At 32.6% G+C, this 11,465-nt stretch overlaps 2 protein-coding genes across 7 annotated transcripts; both read left to right on the top strand.

The window, feature by feature from the left end:
• Positions 1-1,638: 1,638 nt before the first annotated feature.
• COR27 (cold regulated protein 27) lies at positions 1,639-4,635 on the top strand. Of its 3 annotated transcripts, XM_085665617.1 has the most exons (6): positions 1,662-1,830; positions 1,939-2,049; positions 2,839-3,012; positions 3,253-3,541; positions 3,727-3,836; positions 3,935-4,635. In XM_085665617.1, the coding sequence occupies exons 3-6, from the start codon at positions 2,863-2,865 to the stop codon at positions 3,995-3,997; spliced, it is 612 nt and encodes a 203-aa protein (XP_085521743.1). In that variant the 5' UTR covers positions 1,662-1,830; positions 1,939-2,049; positions 2,839-2,862; the 3' UTR covers positions 3,998-4,635. The 3 variants fall into 3 exon arrangements, with proteins under 3 accessions (XP_027938809.2, XP_027938807.2, XP_085521743.1); XM_028083008.2 differs by lacking the exon at positions 1,939-2,049 and having other exon boundaries at positions 1,639-1,830; positions 4,414-4,635; XM_028083006.2 differs by lacking the exon at positions 1,939-2,049 and having other exon boundaries at positions 1,639-1,830.
• Positions 4,636-5,848: 1,213 nt separating this feature from the next.
• On the top strand, positions 5,849-10,528 carry LOC114194594 (Pentatricopeptide repeat (PPR) superfamily protein). Of its 4 annotated transcripts, XM_085665614.1 has the most exons (3): positions 5,850-6,438; positions 6,513-7,352; positions 8,064-10,528. In XM_085665614.1, the coding sequence occupies exon 3, from the start codon at positions 8,179-8,181 to the stop codon at positions 10,495-10,497; it is 2,319 nt and encodes a 772-aa protein (XP_085521740.1). In that variant the 5' UTR covers positions 5,850-6,438; positions 6,513-7,352; positions 8,064-8,178; the 3' UTR covers positions 10,498-10,528. The 4 variants fall into 4 exon arrangements, with proteins under 4 accessions (XP_085521741.1, XP_085521740.1, XP_085521742.1 ...); XM_085665615.1 differs by having other exon boundaries at positions 5,849-6,438; positions 6,513-10,528; XM_085665616.1 differs by lacking the exon at positions 6,513-7,352.
• Positions 10,529-11,465: the final 937 nt, after the last annotated feature.

Genomic DNA, 11,465 nt, shown 5'->3' with positions numbered 1-11,465 from the left:
TTCAGTAACTTAAAAGTTAGAAAATTATTTTTTAGAAAGTTGAGGGATTGAATTCATATATTGACTGTTTCAGGTGACTAATATGTTCTTAATAATATTAATCAGTAGCCATGCTCCAATATTATTAATAATATTATTAAGTAGCTATTCTCTAATATAGGGTATATTAGAACTTTGTGAACGTTTTCTTTTTTACTTTGTGAAAGTTTTTATTGTTGACAGAAGTATTTTGGAAAGTTATTCTTATTAAAGTGATTGGAAAGTTAAACCTAAAATATTCTCATATTTTCTTTGTTTTATTAATTTCTTGATATTGTTGATGTTTGAGAGTGCTATTTTTACATTATTTTCATTCCTACAAGCCATGAATAGATACATAAACTTTTTGTACATGAAAACGTTGAAGTTATCATAAAATTAAATTGACTTTTCATTCTCATCAATATTTTTTTATATTATTTTAAATTAAAAGAGATTGTTGTCATTATATCCATTTCCTTGTAAATAATTATAACAAGGAAGTGTTTTAGTTTTTTAGGGTATATACGACAGTGAGATATAATTTTAATTGTTTTATGCAGGTACAGTACAAATATCTTAAAGATAATGTAACAGGATATAAGATATTTTTGTATGTATATACCTTTTAAAAAAAATATTATTAACAAATGGTAGATTTTTTTTTATCAAAATCCGACATTTCTTTTCTTTAGTAAAAGAAGGTATATTGTTCTCGAAAAAGACATTTCTGAAAAAACATAATCATGTATATCTCGAAACAGATCCAACCAAAGGCTTAAACTGAACGGGAAGAGCATCATGGTCCAGGCATAAAATGGATCCCGATGTTGCAGCACGATGCTTCATATCATCATGTGTTCCTTCACCTACGGACCCATTTCATATCTCGTGATCTTTGTTTGATAATTTTGTTCATTTATTCATTCTTGGTTTTCAGCTACCAGTAACGAATGGGATGAGTCCTATGGCTCCGTTGTTTTCTATACGGCCCACAGATATCTCCTCTGTCGTTACTCATTTTTTAATATGATATAATTTTTTTTCCTAATTATTTCTCTCATATATCAATTTTAAATAATTTGACTTAAGATAAAATTATACGTCATCCCATCCCAACCCTACCCCCACTCCAAGAAAAGAGTAGATTTTATTATTTTATTTATAAATTAAAAATGTAAAAATAAAAAATAAAAAAACGAAAAAGTCAAACAAAAGCACATGACTCATGCAAATGATTATCTACAAAACCTTGAATTTCTTAATCCAAAATGAAGAGGAGAAGATAATATCAGATTTCTTATAAATCAAGTTTCCAAAAGTAGAAGCGCAGGAATAAAATATCTAAGATGGTGGAAGGAATAGAATAGGAAGGGGAAGGGGGTGGTAGATTTTTAAGTGCAACAAAATAATAGAACTGTGGTTGATGTGAGTGACACATTCATATTTAAAGAATTAATATGAATTTTGTTTATAAGATAAACAATGTGAGGAAGGAAAATAACAGATATTTTGGATTGAGAGACGAAAATATCTTCCATGCTAATGTAGCCTGACGGTGACGTGGCGATGGACTGGCCCCATGACACGTGTAAAAGCGCAGACAACTGTATTCCCTTTTTGTTCACCATCACCGCCCCTTTCTCTCCTCTTATTCATTCATTCCTTCACCTTCTAATTCCCATTGCAAACGAAAATATCACACACAAATATTCATATAAGATGAAGAACAATTTCAGAGTAACCACAACGCCAGAAGAAGCTCCAACAACTTCATCCACCTTCCTCAACTCCATTAACAACCCGATTCAGGTACCTCAACTTTTATTCTTCCTTTTTTAGTTTCTTAATTTACACGGCTTTGCTTCTTCTTCTTCTTCTTCTTCTTTTCTCCTGAGAAACTCTTGCAATATTCTCTAGGGTTATGGATGGGATGAAGGATGCTATAACTTTTTTTTTTTTTGAAAAAAGAAAATCTGTTCATGCTTTGCTTGTTTGATCTGCAATGAAGAATATTCTGATATATATTCGGTAATAACTTTTTCTTTTTTCTTTTCCTTTTACGAGTAACATTTAAATGGTGGAGATTTCGTAATCGTCTTTATTTAAATCCATTAATGATTTAAAGTCTTTCAGATATTAAATCGGAGACTTTGGAGGTATTGGCTATTGGTAAAAGTATTGTTTTCCCTGAAATTTAAGTGGTTGTGATTAAGTGAAGTTTGGGTTTCAACTTGCATTACGCAACTCTTATTCATAAATAAATATCAATATAAAGTTTGTTGTGTATTTAATGTATGATTAAACAAGAGCTTGGTTTCATTGGTTTCATGTTATGTTTACTTTATGAATTTAATTAATTAATTGGGTATTTTCAAAAGATGAAAACTAAATAGAAAATGAATTGACGAACTTTGATCTTAAGTAACCCTGTCTGAAATCTTGAATAAATAAGTGCGCTTAACATTTTAATATTTGTGAAATTATAAACAACTAACTACATATAATATAATTTTTTTTTCTGAATTAAATTAACAAATATGTTCTAACACAAAGTTTGTATGACTTTACCAAAAATTAAACGATGTAATAAGTTTATTTTTTATGTTTTAACTAGCGAAAGCCTTTTCTTTATTTTATAAATTTAAAAATCTCATTCTCTTCAAAAACAATTAAAACACTAAATGTAGAGAACTTTGTTTTGTTTTCCTTTCCTTTCAACCAAACATTTTTTGTTTGAATTTTTTTTAATTTGCAAATTAGTCTTACACTATGTATTCCATTAACATGATTTTGTGGTTTAATATGTATATGTATCAGGGCATTAGAGAGATAGAACCCACAATGGCTGCAGAATGGACAGATGAGAAACACAGCATGTATATCAAGTCCATAGAAGCATCTTTTGTTAATCAGTTATATGATTCTAAGCAAATGAAAGCTTCCTTTTCCCTCAAAGGAACTTCCGGTGACCCTGCTACCACTTCTGGCCAGGTTTCCTTTTCAATTTCTTCTACACTCACTTGAGATGGATTTGGTTGTTCTCATGAATGTCATCACTATAAATATGTAAATTCAAAGATTTGTCAATCAGTAATTAACATAGACACCATTTCTGAGTTTGTTATGATAAAATCAAACATCCATTAGCTTACCATGTATATCAATTTGGAATTGAAAACTCAGTTTGTAAGACTAAGTTGTTGTTGTTTTTTTTCTTTTGAACTGTAACAGTTCAAGGTGCTTCGTGGTGGGTGTTGGCAAAAAATCAATTTTGAGAGAGTGAATCCGCAAACGAGTAGGAGTAACCAGTGTCATGATTTGGCGGAAAATCCATGGATTCAGCACTATCGATCTTCAAGCAAACAGAGAAGCACAGTTGCTCCATCCCTTCAAGAAAGTGTGAGTACTTCAAGCAAAGTTGTTGATTTAGGGCAAAGGAAAGGAACTCCCTCTGGTTCAGGACATCTTCATTTGTGTGAATCTCGTGTCTGCCATAAGGATATGCTTTCTAGTGACACAGGTGACCCCACAATCTTCTTCTCCTTCCAAAATATCATCCTCAAATTTGGTTTTACTGTCTGAGAAAGCTTAGCGTAACCCACATTGATGTGTTTTTATTTATTTTTTGTTGAGTTCTAATTTTATGGATTCCAAGTGTTATTCCATTTATTGAAGCATTTTAGTTTGTCTATCTGTTCCTTGCAGAGATGTCAGGCCAGAACTTTGTTGATGATGAAGTGAAAGGCAAAAAGCAGAATAAAAAATGCAAAGGGAAACGACAGAGATCTTTAACTGATGCAAAAGACAATGATCAGGTAATATATAATTTTATATTATAACTATTTTTTGCCTGGGATCTCAGAATTTCATGTGCGTGGAGCAGAGTTATGACCATTTCAAATTGCTTTTTCAGATGGTTCCTAACCGAAAATCTTCTTCTGGTGGAGATTTTACCAAGGATTTTGTTTGTGCTTGATTAAAATAGAGTGAAACTCAGTTTTGTTTCTGCAAGATTTAGAGTTGGTCACGTTAGTCTCAACTATGAAAAAAAAAAAACTATTTTAATCCCTAAAATTTAAAAATGTCGATCAATTCTAATTGATGATTAAAATTGATTGACTTCCCTTTTTCAAACATTAACATGTTATCAACACACTTTTTGATAAATACTTTTGATTACACCCTTTTTTGTTATTTAAAATTCATAAAAAAACTGCAAAATTTTGTTGGTCTCTTGTTCAACAGAGTCTTGTTCATAATTTTGTAGTTTTCAAGGAATTTTAACTAACAGTAGACCAGTGTGATAACAAAAAGGTGTTCTTATAATTTTTTTTTCCAATGTGATTTTGGTTTTTTTTTTAGGACTAACGTGACTGGTCTCAAAATTTTCAGGGGGCAAAATAATACTTTAGTCACTTAAAATTCGAGGGGTTATCAGAAATGTGATTTGCTGTAACTTTTATGGATGACATGTTCTTACTTAGCATCGGAGTTACCAGGGAATTATTACTACTATGATCGATTCCTATGAAACAAAAAGATTCTCTGAGGAAATTGCACATGCTATAATATTGTACCCAGAAATTTAATATAAAATTAATACTTGTTTATGAATACCCATGCTTGGGGTTTTGTAGAGTTGTTGGTGTCTGACATAAAAATCTGTGGGGGCATTTGATTTTTGGCTTCTCTTTATGAAGTCTGTACATACATGAAAAAACTTTTGTGAATTTCTGACCCAAACTAATTTCAGTATTTTTCCTTCTTTTTTTATCCATCGACTAAAAACTTGTTATCATTTTTATTTTTATTACTATCTCTAAGTTTAGATACACATCACTAGTAATTTGTTCCGGTAAAAATAATTATAATACAATAATAAAAGGTTAGATTACAATATTTCCTTTTCCAAGAAAAGTTTTACCTTGTTATCATTTTTTAATTGCGAAACATGTCTGATGTTTATGACTATTAATCTACTGAGAAAAATATCATTAACGTATACTAAAAACAACAAAGAACATGTAAGATATTTGAACTGAGAAATGAAGGGCAGAAAAAAAAAATTAAACGTGACAAGGGATTATGGCAAAAATTAATCGATGTACAACATTAAAGAGATAGGGCTAATAAATATCCTATTTATTGATTCGAATTAATAAATTGCACAAAGAAATTCTAGTTTAATTACCTGTCTCAAATTTCAATGAATTTGACGTAAAAATCTAAATTTGCACGTATTTTGTTTATATAAAACACATGAATACATTTACAAAGTTAATTATGCTGTTTATGCATAATTTATTATTGTGAAATGAGTTACAAAATGAATTTTGATCAAGAAAAAAAGGTTAATAATCCTAATTCATTAATACTACTATAATTTATTGTTATACCCTGTCGATCTTTTATCACATCTAAACTATTAATTGATTTTTGTTATCAAGTTCACTAATTTTGAAGTTATCGTATTTCCTGTTTTTTATTATATAAAAATAACTATTTAATTTAAAGAATAAAATAATATTAAATTATAGTTAAAGTAAAAACAAAGATATAAAATCAGATCATATGTGAATCAAATTATCTAAAACCAAGTTCGGTACTATTCTGAAATTCAATTTTCGTCAAAGCAAAGCCTCACTCATCAGTTATTTTTTTTCATTTCCTTCTTTGCAAAATCCTTAATTAGGTTTGCGACAATTTCACCGTCACTACAAGAAATTCGTTAGTATTTACTGATAATTATAATCACACACGGATTATAATCCTTATATTTTTTATGTAATTTGTGACTTACTTACAGATTTACTTATCGATATTTTTCAGTGTGTATCAGTGTATTATTTCAGCGCACATGATTTATAGGCAGTAGTGTCTGTATATAAATTTAACGTGTTTAACCGGGAAAGAATTTTGAAGGATTTTATCCGTATGTAATCGTATTTACGTCAGCAGGTAAATATTTTATTTCTTACCTATTGATATTACCTACTAATCCCCATAAAATTTTAAAAGGCAAAATAATATTAAAACATGTTTTTTTAATTGCATAGAAAAGACTTCTTTAGTAAACTCTCGCAGCCATAAGCATCTTTGCAGTCAATTTTCCCCAACATTTTCGCGTGTCCTAAGTTGAATATCTCGTGCCATGAGTTGAAGATCGCGTAGATCGTGTGGTTTGAGCTGCAAATTTGTGGTGTGGACTAAAGTCGTCAGGCTCAATCATAAATCTTCATCGCTACACACAGAAGTTTGCTTGCACACCCTAACCAGTGTGCTCTGAATCTAAGATTTCTCGTGTGCCCTCAAAATTTTTTCGTTTGCCTCAAATTTCTTGCGTATCTGAAGTCGTCATTGAAGTTGGAACTGAATCGAAGAACATGATCCTAGGTTATCTATCGCGACTGAACCTAGGTGAGAAAGTTGATTTATAATTGTGTTTTAAAGTCTATTTCTTGTGTTAAACATTTATCTTTGATTCGTTTAAGGGAATTGCATGCCTAGCCTCAATTCATGGTTGAAATTGGATTTCAATGGAAGACAAAGCTTAATTCTCATCACAAGTGAAACCTGGTGACGATAGAGATTAGTTATTACGTTTTAAAGTTGATTCCATGTGTTTTTTATTTCTCTCTGCTTCATTTAAGGGACATTATGTTAAGAAGTGAATGTAAAAGGACGAAAGACGTTGTGTTGAGCATTGTATTCTTTACGTAGAAGTATGTTCATCTTAATCTCATGCCCATTAATGCTAAAAGTTTTTTATTAAATTTGTGACGTGTCTTAATTATAAAATATCATATTTCTTAACATATAAATATAAGAAAACAAGATACACATTTCTCAACGTGAAACAAATCAACAAGACGATGAGACAATTTAACAATCACATTATGTAAATAATTTAAAAAATTAAATAGTAAATTTTTTTATTAAAAAATATAAAAAATTCAAAAACTAAAAAAATTAATAAAAACTCAATCTGAAATATTTAAATTTATAAGTAATTAAAACTTATAATAATTAGAAGTTTGGTGATTATCATGAATAACCTAATTTGTACTAAACTCACCCAAAAACATTCCGGTCTTTGGCGCCCCTTTTCAATCCATTCTATTGGTTTCCTTCTTCAAGTTATTCACTCCACTCTCCACCACGAATGGCCCCATCTGCATATGGTAGCTAGGGTTTAGCATTTAGGGGAACTTCCTTCACTTTGCTCTGGGGTGAGGGTTTCCTTCTGCAGACCCCGCCTTCGCTCGGCGCAGTTGTGGCCCGGGGATTCATCAGCATCTCCGGCGAGTTAGGCGACGCCATGATGCAGCAAGGTTATTGTTTCGTTATGTGGTTAGGGTTTTGGTGTTATTGTTGTGCTGTTTATGCAGTGTGGGTTCCAGGTCTTATTTAATCAACATTTCCCCTGATTTCAAGTTAGCATAATGATTCTAGAGATTACAACCATTGTGTCAGTTCCTGTTATTTGTGATTAGCTTCCCAAGTCAAATAACAATCGATGGAAGGGTTTTATGATTATATTCTAATGATTCAAATAAAACTTTTCTAAAGGGAACACATAATTCAGAGAATACTGAGGCTGCTTGTGAGTGTAATGGAATGGAACTGTATTAATTGTTCATGACCATGGTAGTGGGGATGCTGGTTCACAAATGAATCATGGGGTAAAGGAGAATGAAACTCTACCAAGGCTAGTTCACAAAGATTGTCCTAATAAACTGTTTGATGTGCCCTTTGTTGGGGTTCTAAGGGAGCAGAAACTGGAATGCTCGAATTTAGTGGGATTGGAATGCTGGATTTGGGGTATTGTGTTTTGAAATTAAAAATAATGAATGGTCTGTGTGTTGTGTGCTCTGTTTTCCATTTTGGTTGTTTGGGTGGAATATTTGGTTATGTTTTATTCTGTTGGAAATAGAAGGAAAGATGGAAACTACATCCTGGTTCTCGATTCTACTGGTTTTTTTGTATTAAATGGGGCTGTAACTAACATTTGAATTCTCGTGTGTAAATGTGTTTTATTGCAGAACTTTTTAGCGGTGTGTGCAAGTGGTTACTCAAACTCGTTTGTTTCTGTGAAGTAACAGTGTTGTGCCAGCATCTGATAACCTTAACCAGTTTCAAGTTTTTGTGTTTATAGTAATGCCATACCCTCTCAAAATGCTCCACAAAGTGCCCTCACAATTATCATTCAAGCATGGCTTCAAATTCTTCCATGCACTCAAACATGAACACCACCTGTTCGACCTTATTCACCAACCAAATGCTGCCTCGGTTAACTGTTCCATGCTCAACCATTTGCACAACCACCTTCCCTTTCAAGCTCTTGCTGCATTTACAGACCAGTTTCGGTTGCATTCTCTTCAAAATGTTGACGAGGTCACCCTTGGCTTGTCCCTCAAGGCATGTAAAGGAGAGGTGAAACTCGGATGTCAAATCCACGGACTCCTGGTGAGTAGTGGGTTTGTTTCACTTGTTTCCGTGTCTAATTCTCTCATGAAAATGTACTGCAAATCTGGGAATTTCTGGAAGGCTTTGCTTGTATTTGAGAATTTGAGTCATCCTGACATAGTGTCTTGGAATACTGTGCTTTCTGGGTTTGAGGAGAGTTTGGATGCTTTGCATTTTGCACGTTCTATGCATTTTCGTGGGATAGTTTTTGATCAGGTGACATATACTACTGCTCTTTCATTTTGTTGGGGTGATTATGGGTTTTTATTTGGGTGGCAATTGCATTCTCTTGTGGTTAAGTGTGGATTTGGTTGTGAAGTTTTTGTTGGGAATGCGCTTGTAACAATGTATTCAAGGGGGGTAATGTTAGATGAGGCTAGGAGAGTGTTTGATGAAATGCCCAAAAGAGATTTGGTTTCGTGGAATGCAATGATTTCAGGGTATGCTCAAGAAGGGGAATGTTATGGGTTGGAAGCAGTTTTATTGTTTGTCAACATGTTAAGTAACCATATATTAATTGACCATATTTCACTTACAGGTGCGGTTTCAGCTTGTGGTCACATGAAAAACTTAAAGCTCGGGAGGCAAATACATGGTTTGGCCCAGAAAGTTGGATATGGAACACATGTGTCAATTTGCAATGTTTTGATGTCAACTTATTCTAAATGTGAGGTCCCTAATGATGCCAAAGTTGTTTTCGAGAGCATTAGTAATCGGAATGTAGTGTCTTGGACGACAATGATTTCTATTGATGAAGAAGATGCAATGTCTCTCTTTAATGCAATGAGAATTGATGGAGTATATCCAAATGATGTTACGTTTATAGGACTAATACATTCTGTAACAGTCAGGAATTTAGTGACAGAAGGTCTAATGATTCATGGGTTATGCATAAAAAGCTGCTTTTTGTCAGAACAAACTGTCTCCAATAGCCTTATTACCATGTATGCCAAATTTGAGTGCATTCAAGAATCAAAGAAGATTTTTGAGGAGCTTAATTGTCGTGAAACAGTATCGTGGAATGCATTGATTTCAGGGTATGCTCAAAATGGCTTGTACAAAGAAGCTTTTTGTACATTTTTGTCTGCTATAAAGGAGATAACACCCAGCCAGTATACATTTAGTAGTGTGTTAAATGCAATTGCTGCTGCTGAAGATATATCATTGAAACATGGGCAACGTTGTCATTCTTACTTGCTCAAACTTGGTTTAAACACCGACCCAACTGTTTCAGGGGCTCTACTTGACATGTATGGCAAGCGTGGACACATTATTGAGTCTCAAAGAGTGTTTGATGAGACGCTTGAACGAACCCAGTATGCTTGGACAGCAATAATATCTGCCTATGCTCGCCATGGAGACTTTGAGGCTGTGATGAGTTTGTACACAGAGATGGAGAGGGAAGGAATCAGTCCTGACTCCATCACTTTTCTTTCTGTTTTGGCCGCTTGCTGTAGAAAGGGCATGGTTGATGTAGGCCATAGAGTATTTGAGTGTATGGTGAAGAAACATTCAATTGAGCCCACCTCTGAACATTATTCTATTATGGTGGACATGTTGGGCCGTGTTGGACGACTAGACGAGGCAAAAAAGTTGATGCACCAGATTCCAGGAGGGCCTGGATTGTCTGTGTTGCAAAGTTTGCTTGGATCTTGTAGAATACATGGGAATCTGAAGATGGCCGAGAAAGTTGTTGCTACTTTGGTAGAGATGGATCCTGCAAGTTCAGGTCCATATGTGTTAATGGCAAACATGTATGCTGAGAAAGGGAAGTGGGAGAAAGTTGCTGAAGTGCGAAAAAAGATGAGAGGGAGGGGAGTAAAGAAGGAAGTGGGATTTAGTTGGGTGGATGTTTCTGATGTTGATTCTTTATATTTGCATAGTTTCTCCTCAGGGGATAAGTCACATCCAGAGTATGAGAATATTTGTAAAATGGCAGAGTTTCTGGGATTGCAAATGAATTTTTTGAAAGAGAGCAGAGAGAGGGAAGGAGAGTGGTGTCATGAGTAACAAATCATAAAATAAATGAGGAATTATATTACTGAGCTCTGTACTTCTAACTTGATCTTACTCATTCTTATTTTTTTCAGGTTACATTATGTTAAAGAAGTATGCCCTGTAACTTTCCAAGTTTGGTTTTGTTGCTTTTGCATTAACTAATTTTCTTGCAAAAAGAAAAGCATCGAGAAAAATATATTAAACATTTCTTTTTATAAATGCATCATAGGGTATGTTCTAACCTATACTCTGTTATTTTATTCAGGGAATTCAGAAAAATTAGGGATTTATGTTATGGCCTTTCATATATGTATATATGTATGTCCAAATGTGTCTTAGAAAATATAGGAATTTTTGTTATTGCCTTTAATATGAAACTTGATATGTACCAAAATTTCTTTTTATATATATTACATTTTAGTTTTAACTTTGAAAGGTTCATCTTTTGTAATGACTTGAAGATAGATATTTTAATTATGTAATTTGAATTTGAATTCTAACATTGAAATACATGTAAGAATGATATCTATTATGAATTTAATTATGAATATTTACTTATGAATATTGTTTGAAGTGTTGATATTATATGATGTCTAATTATGTAATATTATGATTTGAAAACATATAATTTTTTTTATATTGAACTTTGTATAAGCAATCTATCCAAAATTAAAATAAAAAATTGTATATGTGTGATTTAAACTCATTTTAGAAAGTTTTGTCTAAAGTTTAGGTCACACTTTTATATTATTGTTTAAAGTAATTTTTGTTTTAGTTATTATGTATGATAATAAAAAATTAGGAAGAGCAAATTGCTAGAACTGAGAATGTTTCTTATTACCATCCATGAAAGCAAATAAGTAAATAAGCATGTCAATCTTCAACTTGTTGGTCAGAAAGGAAAGGAGGAAAATAGATCAAACAAGTGATTAACAGTGAGTAGATTATCCATCTTATGAGTGTTCAACTTTTTTCAACAG

This window comes from Vigna unguiculata, chromosome 8 (assembly GCF_037176805.1).
Source record: "Vigna unguiculata cultivar grain cowpea cultivar isolate G323 ecotype 2 chromosome 8, ASM3717680v1, whole genome shotgun sequence".
Lineage (NCBI taxonomy): Eukaryota > Viridiplantae > Streptophyta > Magnoliopsida > Fabales > Fabaceae > Vigna > Vigna unguiculata.
Note: the sequence above shows the minus strand (reverse complement) of the source record. Positions and strands in the feature narration are given on the sequence as shown.

What these genes read in the sequence shown, in the direction of transcription:
- COR27 (XM_028083006.2), top strand. Translation starts at nt 1,741, where the DNA reads ATGAAGAACAATTTCAGAGTAACCACAACGCCAGAAGAAGCTCCAACA. An exon ending in CTGCTACCACTTCTGGCCAG is followed by an intron (nt 3,013 to 3,252) that starts GTTTCCTTTTCA and finishes GAACTGTAACAG; the next exon opens with TTCAAGGTGCTTCGTGGTGG. An exon ending in TATGCTTTCTAGTGACACAG is followed by an intron (nt 3,542 to 3,726) that starts GTGACCCCACAA and finishes TGTTCCTTGCAG; the next exon opens with AGATGTCAGGCCAGAACTTT.
- LOC114194594 (XM_085665615.1), top strand. Translation starts at nt 8,179, where the DNA reads ATGCCATACCCTCTCAAAATGCTCCACAAAGTGCCCTCACAATTATCA.